Source organism: Prionailurus viverrinus, chromosome B1 (assembly GCF_022837055.1).
Source record: "Prionailurus viverrinus isolate Anna chromosome B1, UM_Priviv_1.0, whole genome shotgun sequence".
Lineage (NCBI taxonomy): Eukaryota > Metazoa > Chordata > Mammalia > Carnivora > Felidae > Prionailurus > Prionailurus viverrinus.
The window spans coordinates 76544891-76566525 of NC_062564.1; the positions used below are offsets into that span (position 1 = coordinate 76544891).

General features: G+C 37.9%; 1 protein-coding gene across 3 annotated transcripts in view; it reads left to right on the top strand.

The window, feature by feature from the left end:
* Positions 1-15032, top strand: part of SH3D19 (SH3 domain containing 19) — a 186401-nt gene extending 171369 nt beyond the window's left edge. For all 3 annotated transcript variants that reach the window (XM_047856843.1, XM_047856844.1, XM_047856845.1), the window contains 6 exons: positions 1632-1690; positions 3823-4025; positions 5009-5061; positions 9071-9257; positions 9694-9791; positions 13111-15032. In XM_047856843.1, coding sequence (XP_047712799.1) covers positions 1632-1690; positions 3823-4025; positions 5009-5061; positions 9071-9257; positions 9694-9791; positions 13111-13215 — 705 coding nt within the window. In that variant the 3' untranslated portion in view covers positions 13216-15032. The remainder of the gene's footprint in view (positions 1-1631; positions 1691-3822; positions 4026-5008; positions 5062-9070; positions 9258-9693; positions 9792-13110) is intronic.
* The last annotated feature ends 6603 nt before the right edge of the window (positions 15033-21635 follow it).

Genomic DNA, 21635 nt, shown 5'->3' on the forward strand with positions numbered 1-21635 from the left:
GCGGGGCTGTAACCCACGAACCATGAGATGATGACTTGAGCCAAAATCAAGAGTTGGGCGCTGAACTGACCGAGCCACCCAGGCACCCCAAAGCCTAGATTCTTATATTCTAATTCTCTGTTTTCCATTGATCCCTTTGGTATTTGGAAAATTTTTAAAAGAAAATTTTTGTTCAGCTAGGCAATGATTAATTTTATTATATTATATGGAGTATTAAAACTTAATACCTAAATGCTCTCGGAAATCTAAGGTGAAAAATGCAGGTCAACTAGTGAACCAACTTGGAGGGTGGATAAGCACTAAAGGATATATATTAATTCTTTGAAACATTTAGTAAACAATAATTAAATGTTACTGGATAGTCCCGAAGGAATGTCCCCTGAGATTATGGTGCCACGTTTTCTTTGAGGTAGATTTCACTTTCGGTTTCTTTCATCCTTTCCATTCCCATTTATTTCCATTTAAAAAAATAGATTGGGGAATACTAAAGTACTTTTATTGGGGGTAGTGGTCCATTAATTATGTTTCATATAATAATTTCAAATCTGGGAAAAATTATATTAAGTATCAGAATTTTTACACCCTCACAGCCTACAGTATGTGAGCCCATATTATAGAGCCCTAAGTGTAAGCCCAGGTGGCTGTGAACTATGGAGATAAAATCAGAATGCCACTTGAACATTTATATCAATGGGAAGAGTATGACTCAGTCTCTGATATAACTTATTGATACTGGAAAATATCAATAAAGCTAGCTTATATCATTAAGCTTTAATAGCTTATTTAAGTGGGAAAAAGCCAATGACTTTTCATTACATCAGAAATTTAGGAAACAAATATAACAGAAAACCTTTATTTTTTCAAATATAAATGAGCTTGAGTCTCTTGAATTATAAAAAGTGGGTCTTAAAAATTGTCTAGTGTATATATGCCCTGATTCTTTGGACAATCTAACCACATTCTCTAAATTAATATTAAGAATAATGTTAGTTTTAGCACTCTTTCTCATTTTTCTTCTGCCCAATGTAGCAGTACTTTAAAAAGCACAATTACCACACTGAAATCAATCACACTGAATCTGCCACATTATTGGTATAAGTGTTATTTCTAAACCTACAGGTTTAAAAAATTGTTTTAAAACTTTTAGAATTTATCAGGAAGGGTGCTGATTTAGTTAATATAGACCTCTAAACCTTAAGTAGTTTTCAGACTTAGTGCATTATGGTCAATATTTTATTACAACCCAGCTCTACCGAGCCCTGTAAATAAAGTATTCTCTAAAGTGCTTGCCACTTAATAGATGCTCACTGAGTACTAATTCCTTTCTTCCTTCCCTATTCACACTGAAGGAAAATAAAATGTTCTAGAGTTATGAAAATAGAAGAAATCCACAAGTTTGATTAAAATGTTTTTTGGGGGGTCAGAAAAGTATTGCAGAATTCTGCCAACACTTGGAATACGTGTGGTAGTGCATGAATGCTTTCTGCCTAGTTTCTATCTTAAGTCGTCCTCATCTGAAGTTTTCAACTTACAGAATGTGGGAGAGAGAAAACTCAGTCCAGGGTGGGATGATATTAATGTGCTTATTCTATTCTAATGTGCAAATTGTTGCCTTGACTTTGTCTTTACAGATTGATGTTCCCGAAGGAGGAAAAGGGAAAAGAGAATCCGTGTCATCTCATTGTGTTAAGTAAGTTTTATTTGTGTCCTTTTGCACCAAATGCAAAGGAGGCAAGCATTTATATCCTAAAGAATTACCAAACTGAAAACACTTCAGATGTGTGATTATTCACATTCTCAGTGTGTCTTTGTAATTATGAGGAAAACTTTGCCTTAGTGGGAGGCGCCAGGCTGGCTCAGCTGGTAGAGCATGTGACTCTTGATCCTCGGGGTTGTTAAGTTTGAGCCCCATGTTGGGTGTAAAGATTGCCTAAAAGTGAAATCTGTTTTTAAAATAAATGAATAGGGGCGCCTGGGTGGCTCAGTTGGTTAAGCGTCCGACTTCGGCTCAGGTCATGATCTCACGGTCCATGAGTTCGAGCCCCCCATCAGGCTCTGTGCTGACAGCTTAGAGCCTGGAGCCTGTTTCGGATTCTGTGTCTCCCTCTCTCTCTGACCCTCCCCCGTTCATGCTCTGTCTCTCCCTGTCTCAAAAATAAATAAATGTTATAAAAAATAAATAAATAAATAAATAAATAAATAAATAAATAAATAAATAAGATGAATAAAAATTAAAAGCCTTAGTGGATTAAAATTCTGATGAAAATGCGACATGTTGGAAGAAGCTGGCATAAACAATACTCTGTCATACAGGACATATAGACACACACACAGAGCCACAGACTGTCTATCCTAGAACTTCCCACAGCCTGGCCTGAGCTTGAGCAGAGACAGTTTCGTTATCCAGCGCATTTTGTTTTGGCCTTCTGGTGTTTATCTACCAACATATTTTTAGAAGGTTCAGATATTTTTGCCACAGAAAATATTTTAATCTTATAGAAATAGGAACCCTATAAAACTTGCTAGACATTTTGTATTGTTTTGTTTTTAAGAGGAACTAGAAGAAAGTAAAGGAAGAGTTAAGTTGGAGAGGTCTTCCTTTATGTCTGAAAACCTTTCCATAAATTTATATACCCTTTTATGCACCACTGTAACTCCTTTGTGATTTAAAACACTGCCACAATGCAACTTTATATTCCAGTTAAATGAGCAAATTAGTGGAATTCACTACCTGCTGAAGACTGTAAACCTGTCTTTGAATAGGTCAGACATAAGGAGATGCTCCCCGAGGACTTCAGAAAATAAATGCAAAGGTTACCACAAATAAGAAAACTTCTGATGCCACCATAGTTGAATTCTACTTCGAGTTCAATTTTTCTCCTATTTTTAAGCAGTGTTTACTGTGTCAGCAAGTTGAATTGAAAATGGGCCTTCACAGCTATTGATCCATTGACCTGACTTAAATCAGACTTTGATTGGTGCCAGTACCAACCTTTTCTCTTCAGGCAATTGCATCTCTTTAGACTGTTGCTATTGAAGCTTCCCTTTCTAAAACCTTAAATCGAAGGTTTGGTATTAAATCATGCCTTCGGGGATATAATTTTATCTCTACTTTTATCTTATTTTCAGTCACAATTGCAGATCATTAAAGGATTGTTCTCATAATCAGAAGTGAAGCCTTTTTAAAGGTGATACAGAAAGCATCCGTAAAACAACAGTGTTAGATATAAAAATGTTATAATTTGCCCGGTTTCTGTTTTCTTCTAACCTTCCAGTTGGGAAGGCCATTTCTCTCTATAGACAACTCACTGATGATTCAGCATATATTGAGGATACTCTGCCCAGCTTCTGCCCATTGCTTTTGGCCACGGAATTTTCCTGTCTTGTCCCGAGATTCTCAGAGTTGGCAACTCGTGAACTCAGTGCAGTTAGGTTTGAGAGGATTCAGATTCAGCCGGCCTACATATACAAAGACATGTAATGGAGTAAAGGAGTAAAGGTGATCAAGAGATATACCAGTATAGACTGGCCACAGGGGTCTCCTTTGTAATTCTCATGTACTCTGTGACCTTGATGTTAGCCTTTTTTTTTTTTTTTTTATTGCTTTAGCCTTCTTGAGTAAGTTCATATCTAAAAAGTGAGGACTATCATTTAGAAATGTAGCTTATTCTTTTTATGGAAAATTTTAAATTATGCCTAGTATATCTTGTTCCATAGTAAACACAGAATAAGTATTTATTGAAAGACTAAATTAAGGTTTTAAAGCATTTTGAAAGTTAGTACTCTCTAGTTTAACTCACAAACATGATCTTCTTTGTTCAGAGGCCCAAGATGTATTGCTCGGTTTGAATATATTGGAGACCAGAAGGATGAATTAAGTTTCTCAGAGGGAGAAATTATTATTCTTAAAGAGTATGTGAATGAAGAATGGGCCAGAGGAGAACTTCGAGACAGAATTGGGATTTTCCCCCTTAACTTTGTAGAACTCATGGAAGATCATCCCATCTCTGGTGCAAATATTTCAAGTGAGTATAGAGAATATGGTTTTTTATTATTTTATTATGTCCTAATTCAACTAAACCAAATAACAGGATCATACTTAAGGGGCACCTGTGTGGCTCAATCAGTTAAGCGCCCGACTTCAGCTCAGGTCATGATCTCGTGATTTGCGAGTTCGAGCCCCACATTGGGCCCTCTGCTGTCAGTACAGAGCCCACTTCGGACCCTCTATCCCCCTCTGTCTCTGCCCTCACCCTGCTTGCACTCTCGCTCTCTCTTTCCCTCTCTCTCTCTTTCCCTCTCTCTCTCTCAAAGATAAACATATAAAAATTTTTTTAAAAAGGATAATACTTAAACTGCTTAATAATCCATATTTGTTAAAGTAGAAAGAAAAATGACTTTTATTTATTTTTTTTTGAAAAATTGTTTTTATTTTTTTTAATTTTTTTTCAAAGTTTATTTTTATTTTTGGGACAGAGAGAGACAGAGCATGAACGGGGGAGGGACAGAGAGAGAGGGAGACACAGAATCGGAAACAGGCTCCAGGCTCTGAGCCATCAGCCCAGAGCCCGACGCGGGGCTCGAACTCCCGGACCGCGAGATCGTGACCTGGCTGAAGTCGGACGCTTAACCGACTGCGCCACCCAGGCGCCCCGAAAAATGGTTTTTAAATGGTACTAATTATTGGGATAGTCTTTGTTGTGGTAATCTCTCACAAAGATCTAGTTTTGGTGTTTTAGGTTGTTAGCAATAGCTTCATATCAAAAATGGTAAGGAATCATAGACTTTTAAACAGAAGTGGACTATCTAGTATAACTAATGTGTATCCTACCTTACAGTAAATGAAACAGACCCAGGGAGGATGGTACCAGTCAAAGTTAGTCATTACATGAAGAGACTGGTCTGGAGTCCCAGACTTTTTATTCTCTCTCTATGGTTTTTCTCCAATACTAATACATTGTCTTTACATGTAAAGTTTTAACTTTTTTTTTTTTTTTTTTTAACGTAGGCACAAAAACACCACCCAAGGCCAAAAAAGAAGATTCTGGTGCAAATTCTCAGGTAGGCTTCTTGAATGGGCAACCGTAGTGAAAGTCAGGTTTCAACTCTTGGAGGAATATTAAAATCATAATTATCATAAGTATCAAGAGAAAATTTCAACTCATGTTGCAAATGTTTGAAATAAATTGGTAATACCTTTTACTCTGTATATTAGAGCTCATGCAAATGGGTTAGAAAGACATGCAAATGCTGATAGAAAACAAGGAAAAAGACATGATTGGAATATTCATAAAAGAGATACTGTAAGTGACTGATATTAAACTTTAAAATTTTGTTTGTTTTTTTTTAATGTTTATTTACTTATTTATTTTATTACTTCCTTTCTTTATTTTTGTTTTCAATATATGAAATTTATTGTCCAGTTGGTTTCCATACAACACCCAGTGCTCATCCCAAAAGGTGCCCTCCTCAATACCCATCACCCATCCTCTCCTCCCTCCCACCCCCCATCAACCCTCAGTTTGTTCTCAGTTTTTAAGAGTCTCTTATGCTTTGGCTCTCTCCCACTCTAACCTCTTTTTTTTTTTTTTTTTCTTTTCCCTTCCCCTCCCCCATGGGTTTCTGTTAAGTTTCTCAGGATCCACATAAGAGCGAAAACATATGGTATCTGTCTTTCTCTGTATGGCTTATTTCACTTAGCATCACACTCTCCAGTTCCATCCACGTTGCTACAAAGGGCCATATTTCATTCTTATTGCCACGTAGTACTCCATTGTGTATATAAACCACAATTTCTTTATCCATTCATCAGTTGATGGACATTTAGGCTCTTTCCATAATTTGGGTATTGTTGAAAATGCTGCTATAAACATTGGGGTATGAGTGCCCTATGCATCAGTACTCCTGTATCCCTTGGGTAAATTCCTAGCAGAGCTACTGCTGGGTCATAGGGTAGGTCTATTTTTAATTTTCTGAGGAACCTCCACACGGTTTTCCAGAGTGGCTGCACCAATTTGCATTCCCACCAACAGTGCAAGAGGGTTCTCGTTTCTCCACATCCTCTCCAGCATCTATAGTCTCCTGATTTGTTCATTTTGGCCACTCTGACCGGCGTGAGGTGATATCTGAGTGTAGTTTTGATTTGTATTTCCCTGATGAGGAGCGACGTTGAGCATCTTTTCATGTGCCTGTTGGCCATCCGGATGTCTTCTTTGGAGAAGTATCTATTCATGTTTTCTGCCCATTTCTTCACTGGATTATTTGTCTTTCAGGTGTGGAGTTTGGTGAGAGTGAGAGTGGGGGAGGGGCAGAGAGAGAGGGAGACACAGAATCTGAAGCAGACTCCAGGTTCTGAGCTGTCAGCACAGAGCCTGACATGGGGCTCAAACCCACAAATTGTGAGATTGTGACCCAAGCTAAAGTCAGACACTTAACCAACTGAGCCACCCAGGTGCCCCTTTTTAAATTTATTTTTAATATATATATTTTTAGTGTTTATTTTTGAGAGAGAAAGAGAGAGAGAGACAGAGCATGAGCATGGGAGGGGCAGAGAGAAAGGGAGACACAGAATCCAAAGCAGGCTCCGGGCTCTGATCTGTCAGCACAGAGCCTGAGGTGAGACTCGAACTCATGAACCGCGAAATCGTGACCTGAGCTGAAGTTGGATGCTCAACTGACTGAGCCACCCAGGCATCCCTTAAATTTTTTTAAATGTTTATTTATTTTTGAGAGAGAGAACGAGCACAAGCAGGGGAGGGGCAGAGAGCAAGGGAGACACAAAATCCAAAGCAGGCTCCAGGCTCTGGGCTGTCAGCACTGTCTGACACAGGGCTCAAACTCACGAACTGTAAGGTCATGGCGTGAGCTGAAGTCGAATGCTTAAGGAGCTGAACCACCCAGGTGCCCTGATATTAAAAAAGTTTTTAACTAGGGCACCTGTGTGGCTCAGTTGGTTGAATGTCTGACTTCAGCTCAAGTCACAATATCACAGTTTGTGAGTTCAAGCCCACATCAGGCTTGCTGCTGTCAGCAGAGAGCCTGCTTCAGATCCTCTTTCCCCCCCCTCTCTCTGCCCCTCTTCCACTCATGTTTTCTCTCACTCTTTCTCTCAAAAATGAATAAACATTAAAAAAAAAAAAGAAAAAAATTCACCTTATTAGTAATCAAAGAAATACCTTGTAAAGCAGCAATAAGATACCATTAACCTATCCATTTAACAAAGATTCAATACAATTCAACACTAAACAAGTAATTTTATGAATGCTAAAATAGAGGAAGTACAGGGACACCTGGGTGGCTCAGTCAGTTAAGCGTCCAACTCTTGACTTCAGCTCGGGTCATGATCTCATGGTTGGTGAGATCGAGCCCCTAGTAGGACTCTGCACTAGTGGTGCTGAGCCTGACTGGGATTCTCTCTTCACCTCTCTCTGCCCCTCCCCTGCTCACGCTGTCTCTGTCAAAATAAATAAATTAAAAAAAAGAGAAAGTACAGATTATTACATTATTATTGTTTCTCACCCCAAGAAGAGGATAAAAAAAATGGGACAAGATTTTAGTCACAAAAATGGTCATAGTGCTGTTTTTATAATAGGAAAAAACTGGAAGCAACCTAACTATGACCATTATTAGGAGAATGTTCTGAGGCCACGAATACTAGATTTATAAAATAAATGTCATGGGAGGAAAATATGTTATAGGGAAATTGAATATATAGCATAAAAAGACTAGAAGGAAATACATTTGTTAACATGCAATTGCCTAGTTGCCTTTAGGTGGTAAGATTATCTAGGTGGGTGGGTTTTCCCCCCACCTCTTCACTTCTTCATACATTTTCAAACTTTCCAGGTGTTCGGGAACATTTGTAATATTTGTATAATGAGAGAAAAAATGGCTTAAAAACTTTATGTAGCATGACTTCAGAAGTTTCTAAACTGAATTAGGAATGTGGATGACTTCCATTGTTTATTTGCAGCATATTGTAGAAGAATGAGCCTGATGGGGTCATTGTCAATATGTCACTGGTAATTGGGCTGTGTGTCTCTTAATTCTTTCATCACCACACACTGATTAGATCAAACAGGGAAGAAGGTGACTACAGTTCTCCAGAAGGAAATATTCACGTTGCTGCCTACATGTCTTAGGAACAAAAGTACCATTCGTTAGTATTGATTACTCAAGTGCAAGAACAAGAGGGGTTTTCGTTTGCTTTTTTTGTTTTTGTATTATAAGCCATCAGTTGTTGCAAACTTAAGATGTGTTAGGCACTGTGCCAAGTGTGCTTACATGCATGACCTCATTTGATCCTTGCCGCAACACTAAGGTGAAGCTGGGGGTGGGTCTGAAACCTAGGCCTGTCTAGCTCCAACCCTTTGCCTTAGCATTATCCTCTCTTCCCTGCTTAAGCTCCTCAAACATGTGCTTCCCATCTTGACTTGGCAGAGACACCTTTTTGCAGAGCAAAACCTTCCTCCGGTGTGTTTGGGGTAAAAGCATTCTTGTTGGAACATTCCATCATACTGACCTACCATGTTTGGGTCATTACCCTGCCAGCCTTAGAGCTAACTACACCTCATAAAATTAAAAATGTGAATTAATGAAGTCCCATGGTATGGAATCTGATAGCCTCTGAATCAGGTAAAGACCAGGGATTAACAGCCTGTTCATAATTTAGGTAAAGAAGAGCTTCACTGAAAATTATGTGCTTTACCAGAGTTTTCTCATAGTGTCATAAATATTATATGCTTTTACCTAATGTTTTTAATGTAACTAATGTCATAGATCATACTTAGAGAAAAGTTTTTGCTTAAGTACTGTATGTACTTTAAAAGCAGAAAAGCTAGAAATCCCATCATATCTGTCATTTAGAATTATATTTTTAAGAAAAAAAGTTATTGGAAACTTTTATTTCTGAAAGCTGGTAGCAACATAAAATGTTAGGTGATTGAAAGAAGCGTTCAGGCTTTGAAATCTTATGACCCCTTAGCTTTTTCCCCCATTGCTTTTTAAGCTTTGTAGAAATCAATGTCAAATAAAATCTCACATTCCTTACCAAACTTCTGATTTGTAACAGGATAATAGTCTTTCTGGAGAATGGTGTGAAGCGCTTCACAGTTTTACAGCAGAGACCAGTGAAGACTTAGCTTTCAGGAGGGGAGACCGGATCCTGATCCTTGAGCATGTGGACTCTGACTGGTACAAGGGCAGACTGCATGACAGGGAGGGGATCTTCCCGGCAGTCTTTGTGCGGCCCTGCCAAGGTGTGACAACTACAGAAATAACAGTTACTCTCAAAGGGGAGAAAGCCTGAAACCTTTGAAATGATATATATTTCTTTTCCCTCTGGCTATGCTCAGTTTAACTTGTTTGCCTACGTTTGAAAGAGTTGATTCATAAATTTATGGAAACTCTCTTCATATACTTTGTTGGCGTTATGGGGGGAGGGGAAGACAAAAATGCCTTCACTTAATAGTGGCTAATTTTGTCTACTAAATGTATTTTGTATAGTTTTTTTCCTGCTAGGAAAATGTCACCTTTTTGCAAGTTAAATAAATTTAAAATTAATTGAAATTATTCTGTCCTGGGAATGAAAAGCGTTGGGGGGGGAGGGGTGGGGGGAGCGGTTCTTAAAATGTTTGATTTGTGTTTTAGTCTAATGTCTTTCTATACATATTTGAATTTTTGGTATCTTCACAGCTGAGGCAAAAAGTATGTCTGCTTTAGCACTTAAGGGGAAGAAGGCCAAAGCCTTATATGATTTCCATGGGGAGAATGAAGATGAACTTTCCTTTAAGGTCAGAATGTGTGTCTTTTTGTAACCGCATTAATAAATTTTGAAGTGTCTTCTACTGAAGGGTGGAACATTTGGGTGGAGTATTGATCATTTGCTAAGAATGAACAGATCTCAGACCCTAATTCTAATGGACGGAATTAGAGAAGATGAATAGGGCACATTTAAATTATCAGCAAGGTGTTTAGGCCCTTAAAACCTTCCTGACTTGATAGCCCTACAATCCCCGACGACTTCCTTATTCCTAGGCCTTGTAACATCCGACCTCAACAATATTGGAGTTTTCATTCATCCCTAGAAAAGGATGATTCTCTACATGGCCTTGGCAGCCTGCTACTGTCCTCTTTGAGATCAGATGGTACCTACCACCAATGGCGGCTGCAGTAGTGTTCCTAAGACACTGGAGTATTGTCCACAAAAACACTGATTAGAATTTGAGGAAATGATCCCAAAAGGTTAAGTTCCTTTGCAAAGGTTTTTTTTTTAGAGGCCTAAAATTTAGTCTTACTTTACTGAAGAAGTACCTCTTCTTTTTTGTTTGTTTTTTGAGTAAAAACTGAGTATTTCCATGATCCTCTTTCCCCAGCCTACAGCTGGACCATGGTCAGAGGACAGCACTCAGGACAGTACTTTGGAACTGTTCTTTTTTTTTTTTTTTTTTTTAATGTTTATTTACTTTTGAGATAGAGAGAGACAGAGCGTGAATGGGGGAGGGTCAGAGAGAGGGAGACACAGAATCTGAAGATGCTCCAGGCTCTGAGCTGTCAGCACAGATCCCGTCACGGGGCTCCAACTCACAGACTGTGACATCATGACCTGATCTGAAGTCGGAGGGTCAACCGACTGAGCCACCCAGGCGCCCCTGGAACTGTTCTAAGAGGAAGGAGGATGGGTGTTGTAGTAGTTGGCTGTCAGAACAGCCGTGTCAGATGCTGGGAAATTCTCCATCATCAGAGATAAGCAGCCAGTGGCGGGGCTACAATAGAGAGGAGTGACTGGGCAAGATGAGACTTGATGTTGTGGGTACCCCCACACCTGTCTAAAACAAAACGGGGATCTTGGGGAGTCACGGAGTAAGGGACAATGCAGAGATAAAGTCTGTATAAAGTTGCTGACTCTTCTATTTTGTTACGGAGTTTTCCATTCTGAGAATTTCTTCTATCTTTTTCATTTTAAAATGTCATTTCTTTTATAAAATGTTGTTAGTAAATGATGATATTTCTTAATGCAGAATTATAATTTGGTGATCCCTGTCAGTCATGGGCATCAGTGGCTCATACTTCATTCTTGTGATCTTTACTGCAAGTGAACAATCTGGATTCAAAGTATTTAGATGTTATTTTGGCCTTAATGTCGGTGTAATAACAGACCTCATAGTATCCTCTAGAAAATAGGTTGTCTTCATTTTACAAATGACTGTCTGAAAGCAAGGTAATTCTAGAGTGTTTTTTTTTATGAGATATTCTGCATTCTTTTTTTTGTTTTGTTTTATTTTATTAAAAAAAATTTTTTTTTAACATTTATTTATTTTTGAGACAGAGAGACAGAGCATGAACGGGGGATAGTCAGAGAGAGAGGGAGACACAGAATCTGAAACAGGCTCCAGGCTCTGAGCAGTCAGCACAGAGCCCGACGCGGGGCTCGAACTCACAGACTGCGAGATCGTGACCTGAGCCAAAGTCAGACGCTTAACCGACTGAGCCACGCATGCGCCCCTAGAGTTTTTTAGTTAAGGAATTCACAGCTGTCAGTATTGTTAATCATTAATATTTTATTAAATATTTACAGAATATTAGTAGAACTTTTTTTTGAAAAAGAAATTGTGCTAGCCATTAGAAAACTGACATGGTATGTACATAAGGACCAGAGCCAAAAAAAAAAAGTTTCATTCAACTATTATGTCATAATTTAGGAACCAGAAGGAACTTATTTATAATATAAATCTTGAACAGCCAGAATTTTTACAGATTTTGGCAGAGTAAAGTAAATTAATGACATTTGATAGTCAGCATTTTTCCTTTCCATTTTCCATAAAGAAAGGCCTTAAATCAAACCATTTTTCCAGAGGGCAATGTACTAGTGCTACAAATAAAATCCATTTAGCCTGATAAAGATATTCTTAAAAGTAGCCAGGGTCATCTTGAACCATTATAGAATCTTAAACCCAGATTCTAAGAAATGGTTAGAATCCATAAGGAACAAAATAGTTTCAGGAGATAATTGTAAAAATTATGTCCTCATCTGTTGAGGAATTATAATCTTCACATGAATGAGACATACAGCGTCTTTGACTAACCTGATGAGGGTAAATCAGTGTTCTGAGTCAGGGAGAAGCCCTTTAAAGACAGGAAAGAATGTAAATTTGATCGTGAGGCCACAGAAGCATGGAATAAACCAAATGGTAGAGGAGGATACCATTAGGTGGAAGAATAAATGTAGAGTACAAAATGCTCAGGATGTTGGGAAAGGCAATTATAATAAAAGCCTTTCTAAGTAAAAAGTCCACTATAAGATGTGGTGGCCATGTTGCCCAATGGTTAGCAATACAGGCCCTCGAAATCACACTAGATTGGAATCCTGTCTCTACCACTAACTAGATATGTGACACCAAGGAATCTATGTAATCTCTTTGGGCTTCAAGTTCCTTCTCTTTAAAATACAGAAGTCTGTAAGGATCTCTCTCTTAAAATGGCACAATAATAGTAACCACCTCTAGGATGCAGTGTTGTTTAAATGAGTTAATTCCTATGAAGTACATAAGGTAGGACACGACCTATCATAAGCACAGGACTTATTCTCTTACCTCCAAGTCTTTATTTAAATGTCACCTTCAATGGGGCATTCCCTGACTGCCCTAATGAGAAGACAGTCCCACACTGTCTGTCCTCCTCTGCCAGCTTATTTATTTGTCTCCCTACTCTAAACTGAAGTCTTTATTCGTTGTTGTAGCCATAATGCTCAGAACAGTGTCTGACATATGATGGGTACTCAATAAGTAATTATTACGTGAAAAACTATATATTAGTAAAGAAGTATTTTAGATTAGAAGTAATTGGGGGGAGGGCACAAAATGCAAACAGGAAAATAAAAGTACAGCAAGGGTGAGAAAGGCAAAGGAACAGGCTCTGAGGAGAAGTGGCATACAAGTAAATGGTGTCATAAGGTATAGATCATCTTTGTGGTGTATCATTTAATCCTCTGGGCAAATCAGGATCAGTGAGTTACATAAAGAGAAGATTAACCATGCCTGTCCAGGTAGACTGCTTACCATGCTTATTCTCGACAGAAACTAATCATTATTTCCAATTTTTGTCTTCTTACAGGCTGGAGACATCATAACAGAGCTGGAATCTGTAGATGATGACTGGATGAGTGGAGAACTAATGGGAAAATCTGGAATATTTCCCAAAAACTATGTTCAGTTTTGACAAGTCAGCTAAAGGTGAAGCTTGACTGTGTTTTTCAGCACAAGAACTCACTTGAACTATCACTTTGACTATCAGATATGTTTTTGCACTATTTTTTTAAACTGAATGAAATACCTATGCTGTACATGGTACACTAGAATTTTCTGAAAGCAGAATATGATTTTGTAGTCAGCTTTCATTCACAGTAGAAACCTGTACATGGAAACCCATAAGCAAGCCTTGATGTTCTATCAAGGAAGACATCAAGCAGGATTAGCAAGGCAGACAGACACTTCCTCCGGGGAGAGCGTCAGGTGACATGGCAGCATGGGGAGGCTTACAAGCAAAAGTTGCACTTAGACATCTTTTCATCAGCACAAGGAAATTAACCATGCTTGTTCCATTTTTTACTTTAGTTTAAAAAGAGGACATTTGATATTCTCCATGCTGTAACTATCAGGACATGGTTGGTAATCTAAATTTCATTGTTGATATTCAAATTAATTCTAACCACTTAAGCGCATTATCCCTTATTACCAGGGCAAATCTCTGCTTCAGGTGAGGCAGTTTATTAACTAGTTGGGGCCTTTATAAGCACGTGGTGAATCAGCTCGTGCTCATCGAATGCTCCTTATGTTACTAAGTATTTCCCTTTGTCTAAGGATTTAAGGGTGATTAAAATTTGATGTATCTTAGTCAAAAGAACCAAAATCATCTTGAAATGCCTTGCTAATACAACTAACCAATCATTCCACCTACCTGCCATACCTTCTCTCTTCCATGTATATTTTATGTTAACAGGGTTATTATAAAGCACATTTTCTGAATCTGCAATCATTCTTTTGACAATTACTGGTACCCAAAGAAAAATTCATTTTCTTTGCGTTACCCCAGTAATATATAAAAACTGTCTTGTTATAATGGTACATTATGAATTGCATATATCTCAGAATACAGAGCAACGGTTAAAACAGAAAACACCAAACCCCCACAGCTCATTTCTTCCCATTATAATCAGAATGAAAAATAATTTAAGAAGACCGAAGGCTGATAGTTATTTGGGCTTTTTCCCCCAGCTCATCCCTGAACAAATTATTAGAGCAAATGAAAAACCACTTTCCTGGTATCCATTTGTTATGCATTCCAGGCTTAAGATAAAAGTGGTTCTTTATGTGACTGAATCAATTACAGTTTATGGGCTTAAGCCAAATAGGTCGAAGACAATCTTCAAACAGATCAATGGAATAGAATTTCATTGGAAATGTAAAACACTTGCCCAACAATGTTCATGACTTTCTTCTATTTTTGAGAAGAATTCATATACTAGACCACTTGTTTGCTTTTGTTATGATTTCCTATTGTCCAAAAGTTAGGCAGCCAGTTGTCAAACCATTATGTGAACACCATGTGGGGTTTTGTAAGGGAAGAGATGTTTACTGTCTTTGATGGAAATTCATCTTCCATTTACATGATTACAATTGATTTGGGAATATGGGAGCTGTTTTTCTTACATTTTGGTTAAAGAGGACAGTATAAAGAAAACTCTTGTCAAATCTCAAGAGTAATTTTACGAGAAATGAATGACTTAGCGTTATCTTGACTAAATTCTTATTTGCAGCAAGGTGCACAACAATAAGGAAGTGGGGATGTGTCTGGAATAGGATGGGGGTATGTTTTTTGCCTGTGTAATTTTAACATCATATATCAAAGATTATGAAAGCCTAGCTTTATTGGAGAAAAATATTCCTTTTAAATTTTGGCCTTGTGTTAGCAGAATGATAAGTGCAATAGTTGTAAATCTATTTGACACTATAATAAACTGAGCTGAACTTTTCAAAGTCCTTTTCTCATACTCGACTGAGTTTTTTGAGAATGGAGATGGTACCTTTGTATCTCCAGCCCTTTGCACCATGTATGTAGACTCAATAAAAGTTGGTTGGTTGGTTGGTTGGTTGGTTGGTTGGTTGGATGATTGGTAGATTGGTTGGTTAGATGGAAAGCTTTCACATATAGCAATACTATCTCAGATCCCCAAGATCCAGTATTTTTCCTCCTTAATTTGTAGACAAAAATCTTCATTGAAACAAAATTCACAGTTTTTATCATTTCACTCCTTCATGACACCTTTTTTGCTTGCCACTTATTACCCAGTCAACTGACAAAATGCCGGAATGTTGCTCAGTATGGGTTTTCATAGGTATTTCCTTGTTCTCTGTATTGATTGAACATATTACACTCGGTGAATTTCATAGGGGAGGAATAGAAATATATTTTTTCCTTTCAGTAATTTTAGATGAAACCTGATATTGTACATCCAAGCCTACTCAAACTAGAATCTTCAAATCCTTTTTCTTTAGTGGATTGAAACTAGAGAAGTCACTTAATACATTATTCTTATCCTTTAAAATACTTAAAGATTTTTTTTTAATGTACTTTTTTTTAAAAGTAGATTTTGTTTATATAGATGGAGGGGTAATATAAGATATCTGTCACTGGGCTCATGGAAATCACAGGTTTTAAATACAGCCTGAAACATTCATAGTGAAAAACAGTCTGCATTTATCAAGATTTATTGTTAGAACTAGCATTTGAAAAAAATTTTTTTTTCTATAGGATTTATTATACATCAGTACTCTTTTAACAATAATTGTTTGGTTTTTATTTTAGTATCTCAGTTTCTTAAGCTGAGATAAATATACCTAGTGAAATAGCGATGAGCTAATTATAAGGGAATATTTGTTATAATCATTAATAGTTATTCCTTTCAATTAATGCCAAATGTACATGAACCATATGATTCATAATTCAATGCCATTTTGAATATTTAACACTGGATTTTTTTCAGAACTAATAGGAAATCATTTTCTAACCTATGCGTTTTTACTTCACTGTAATTATAGAGGGGAAAAAAAATACAAAGCCTAAGTCAGAACAACAGCACCATCTAGGGGCCTCTCTCCTAATTGCAAGCTCATCCTGTTAAACCACAGAAGAGTGCAGACCAGAGCTCTCAAACTGCAGAGATTAAATGATTTGCCTAAGGTCATACAGGTATGGCAGAGCTTAAAGCAAAACCTAGCTAGTTCTACTGATTTCCAGTTGAGTACTTTTTTCGTTGTGCTAACGTGATACGTTAAACAAGTAGATTTCATCTGTTTTATTGTCTATAAACAAAACGTTTCAGATATGGGGCCCCTGGGTAGCTCATTCGCTTAAGCATCCAACTATTGGTTTCGATTCATGTCATGATCTCATAGTTCATGAGTTCCAGCCCCACGTTGGGCCCCACACTGCCAGTGTGGAGCCTACTTGGAATTCCCTCTCTCTCAAAATAAATAAATAAACTTAAAAAAAAAAAAACCATAACTTCTCAGATATAACACTTACAATTAGAATGAGTTGCAGAGAATAAAGCCTTAAATTTATTTCCTCAAAAAAAAAAAATCCTGCTTAGTTTCTCAATTTTATGTACACAATTTATATTGATGTTACCTAGGTATGAATTGATTCATTAATGGGCATTCCTTTTCAGTGTAGTAGAGAATATATGAATCCTTGAAGCATCAGATCATGAGAAGGTGTGACTGTAGGGCTGTGCTCTTGGTAACAGCAACGATTCCTAAACCTAGCTTTTTATACACATATAGTGCAAAAAACTGTTGTATTTTGGAGTCTAATAGATTAACTCAGGCACTGTTAAGCTATTTAATAAATGTATATTTGAGGATGGGATACATTCTAGATTTTTTTTTTTTTAAGGAATCTTAATGGAATGTAAGCCATGGATTATTTATCTTCAAATACTGTAAATTAGGCAATAACTTGAAATGTTTTTCAGGAGAAGTAAGAACTAAAGTTTATAATTCAGAAAGGAAAATTACCTTTGGTTGTATATCCTCTTTTAACAGAAATAAACTAAGAGTCTTCATACCAAAATAGTGACCTATATTTAGTTGTACTTTACAATTAGAATAAAAAGGGCAGTGACATTTATTTCCCCGGTCATATCTAAGTTTTTTATTTAATAGAGCCCTGACTCAGAGGACCACTAAGGCCCACCACATTGTTCCCCCTGTCCCAGGTAGCCAGCAGTGAGGAGCAGAGTTGTTACTTTCAAAGAGTGTCAGAGCATTTAACTAACCCTTCAATTCAGTACCCTACCTGAGATTACTCTATACAGACATACCTCAGTGATACTGGGGGTTCAGTTCCAGACCACTGCAGCAAAGTGAATATCATGAAAAAGCAAGTCAAATGAATATTTTGGGTTTTTGGTGCATATATAAGTTATGTTTACACTATAGAGTAGTTTATTAAGTGTGGAATAACATTACGTCTAAACAATGTACATACCTTAATTTAAAAATGCTTTATTGCTAAAAAATGCTAACCATCTGAGCTTTCAGCAGGTCGTAATCCTTTTGCCTCAATGTTGATGGCTGCTGACTAATGAGGGTGGTGGCTGCTGAAGGTCTGGGTGGTTGTTGCAGTTTCTTAAAATAACACAAAGTGAGGTTTGCCACATCCATTGACTCTTCCCTTCATGAACGATTTCTCTGTAGCATGTGATGCCGTTTGATAACATTTTACCCACAGGAGAACCTGTGTCAAAATTGGAGTCAGTTATCCCAAATATTGCCACTGCTTTATCAACTCAGTTTTCGAAATGTTCTAGAGTTTTTGTTATTTCAACAGTCTTCACAGCTTCTTTGCCAGGTGTAGCTTCCGTCTCAAGAAACCACTTAATTCATCTATAAGAAGCAACTCCTTATCTGTTCAAGTTGTATTATGAGATCACAGCAATTCAGACACATTTTCAGGCTCCACTTCTAATTCTAGTTCTCTTGCTGTTTCCACCACATCTGCAGGTACTTCCTTCAGTGAAGTCTTGAACCCCTCAAAGTCATCCTTGAGGGTTGGAATCAACTTCTTGTAAACTCCTGTTCATGTTGATAATCTGCCATCTTCTGATGAATCACAGTTATTCTTAGTGGCACCCAGCATCATGAATCCTTTCACAAGGTTTTCAATTTACTTTGACCAAATCCATTAGAGGAATATATATTTATGGAAGTCATAGCCTTATTTCTTAAATAAGAACACTCAAAAGTCCTTGATCCATGGATCAATTATTCCTTGATCCATGGGCCACGGAACGCAATGTTGTGTTAGCAGGCATGAAAACAACATTAATCTTGTACTTCTCCACCAAAGTTGGGTGACCAGGTACATTGTCAGTGAGCAGTAATATTTTGAAAGGAATCTTCTCTGAGTAGTGGGTCTCAACAGTGGGCTTAAAATATTCAGTAAACCATGTTGTAAACAGATGTGCTGTGATCCAGGCTTTGTTGTTCCATTTATAGAGCAAAGGCAGAGTAGATTTACCATAACTCTTTTTTTTTTTTTTACTTTTTTTTTAAGTTTATTTATTTATTTTGAGAGAGTGTGCACAAGCAGGGGTGGGGCAGAAAGAGAAAGAGAGAGAGAATCCCAAGCAGGGTTTGCACTGTCAGCACAGAGCCCAATACAGGGCTCAAGCTCCCAAACCATGAGATCATGACCTGAGCTCAAATCAAGAGTCAGGCATTTAACTAACTGAGCCACCCAGGTGCTCCAGATTTAGTATAACTCTTATGGGCCCTATGATTTGGGGAGTGGTAAATGAGCACTGGCTTTAAGTCACCAGCTGCATAAACCCCTAACAAGAAAGTCAGCCGCTCCTTTGAAGTTTTAAAGCCAGGCAATGAATTCTCCTTTCTAGCTGTGAAAATCCCAGATGGCATCTTCTTCCAATATACAGCTGTTTTGTCTACATTGAAAATCTGTTTAGTATAGCCACCTTCATGAATTACCTTAGCTGGATCTTCTAGATAACTTGCTGTGGCTCTAGACTTTTCTTCTACAGCTTCCTCACCTCTGTCATCCCTCATAGAATTGAGGACAGGTAGGTCCTTGCTCTGGATTAGGCTTTGGTTTAAGAGAATGTTGTAGCCGGTTTGATCTTCTATCCATATCAGCAATGAGGCTGTTTCAGTTTCTTATCATTCGTGTGTTCACTGGAGTAGTAGCACTTCTCATCTCCTGTAAGAACTTTACCTTTGAATTCACAATTTAACTATCTTTTGTGCAAGAGGCTTGGTTTTTGGCCCATCTCAGCTTTCAACATGCCTTCCTCACTAAGCTTAATTATTTCTAGCTTTTGACTTAAAGTGAGGGATGTGTGACCCTTCCTTTCACTTGAGCACTTAGAGGCCATTGCACATAATTAACTGGCCTAATTTCAATATTGTGTCTCAGGAAAACAATTACAATAGTAACATCAAAGACCACTGATCACAGATCAACATTATAAATATAATAATAATGAAAAAATTTGAAATATTAGAAGAATTACCAAAATGTGCCACAGGGACACAAACTGAGCAAATGCTGTTGGAAAAATGACCGCAGTAGGCTTGCTTGACTCAGGGTTGCTACAAACTTTCAGTTCGTAAAAAACTCTGTATCTGCTAAACGCAATGAAGTGCAATAAAATGAGGTATGCCTGGGGCCCCTGGATGGCTCAGTCGGTTGAACATCTGACTTCAGCTCATGTCATGATCTCATGGTTTGTGAGTTCAAGCCCCACATTGGGCTCGCTGCTGTTAGCCTGTCAGTGCAGAGCCCACTTTGGATCCTCAGTCCCCCCCCCCCCTCTCTGCCCCTCACCTGCCTGCGCTCTTCCAAAATAAATAAATAAATATTTGTTTTAAATGAGGTATGCCTGTACTAAGGAGACAGTGGTGTCTTCTCTTTAGACCTATGAAATGCCAGAGCTATTGAAAAATACATATACAGTGATGAAAAAAAATTACCCTATTCATTTGTATATGCAGAGTCCTCTAGGGGAAGATGAATATTGGTGAGCAGACAGAGACCTGCATCTTTGCTGGTCGGAGGGGCCTCGTTGGGCTATGAGAAGGCCTAGTTGTCCACTGCAATGAGAATTTGGGGAAAAGGTCAGAGAGCAACAGAATGTAGAGCACTGAAGCGTCATGCATCTAGAAGACTAACTACCAGGTGGGATGATTGCCCCCATAAAAGTGTGTCTGGCTGTTCCTGCTAGATAGGGCTGGATGGCTGCTACAACATCTTATATTTGATGGTCACAAAGAGAGGGTTCTTTGTAAAGAGAGCAAGGGCAATGATGAAACCAAAGAAGCTGAGTACCCCTGGAAAGATGAGAATCAGAATTACGCTCACAAATAGGCCCGCTGAGCAGACCCCACATACTGATGTCCCCCACAAAGCCAGCAGCCAAATCACTCAAGCTGGTGTCCAACTGCAGAAAGGAAGATTTTCTTTAGGATTTGGCAGTAAGGAACACTGCCATCAGTCCATGGATGGCAGTAATACTAACCATAACTGCTAGAATGTTGAACATAAGATCAGATCTAGCCATGTGGCCGTACCTAGAGCCAAAGTCCTGAATACCAGGGCAGCCAAGAAGCCCATGAGAAAGGTAAAAGAAGCATATTTAGGTTTGGTTCCAGGCCTAAGTAGATATGAAGTGTAGAAAGCATATTGCAGAGTGGGACAGACACTAAATGGCAGCAAGTCCATGATGTAGCTGGCTAGATACATATTTTTCTTTAATTGGAGCATAATGTACATAAAATGTGTAGATACTAAGTGTACAGTTCTGTGAGTTTTGGCAATTTCTATACACTCATATCCATCAATAAATGCATAGAACATTTCCAGCACTGTAGAAAGTTTCTTGTGCCCTTTCCCAGTAAGTCATCACATCCTGCTCTCCTCCCCTGCAGAGGCCATCACTGTTCTGATCTCTACCACCAAGATTTGTTTTGCTTGTTCTAGGATGTCATAAAAATGAAATAATGTAATATCTGCTCTTCTGGATTCTTTTGCTCAACATGATGTTTTTGAGACTCTTCCACGTTGTGTGTAACAGTAGTCTGTTCCCTTTTATTCCTCAGTAGTAGTTCATCATAAGAAAACATGATAATTTGTTTATCCATCTTCCTATTGATTTTTTCCAGTTTTTAGCTATTATGAATAAAGCTGGTATGCATATTTCCCCCTAAGCTTTATTGAGATACAGTTGACTAGTACTAACATTCTTAAGTCGTTTTGTACACATAGGATTTTATCTCTCTTGGATAAATGTCTAGGAGTAAATTTGTTAAGTAGTGAAGTAGATAAATGTGTAATTTTATTAAAAAGCTGCTTGCTTTCCAAAGCGTTGTACCACTTTATACACTATTAGCAATGTTTAAGAATTCCAGTTACTTCACTCCTTACCAGCATTTGGTTTTAACAGTCTGTTGGTATTGTCATTTTCCACCACTATAGTGAGTTATATCTTCTTTTGACACAAAACAGTTAACAGTTCTGCAAACAGACTTAGAGCTAATGACACCTGCAGTAATTTCTCAACT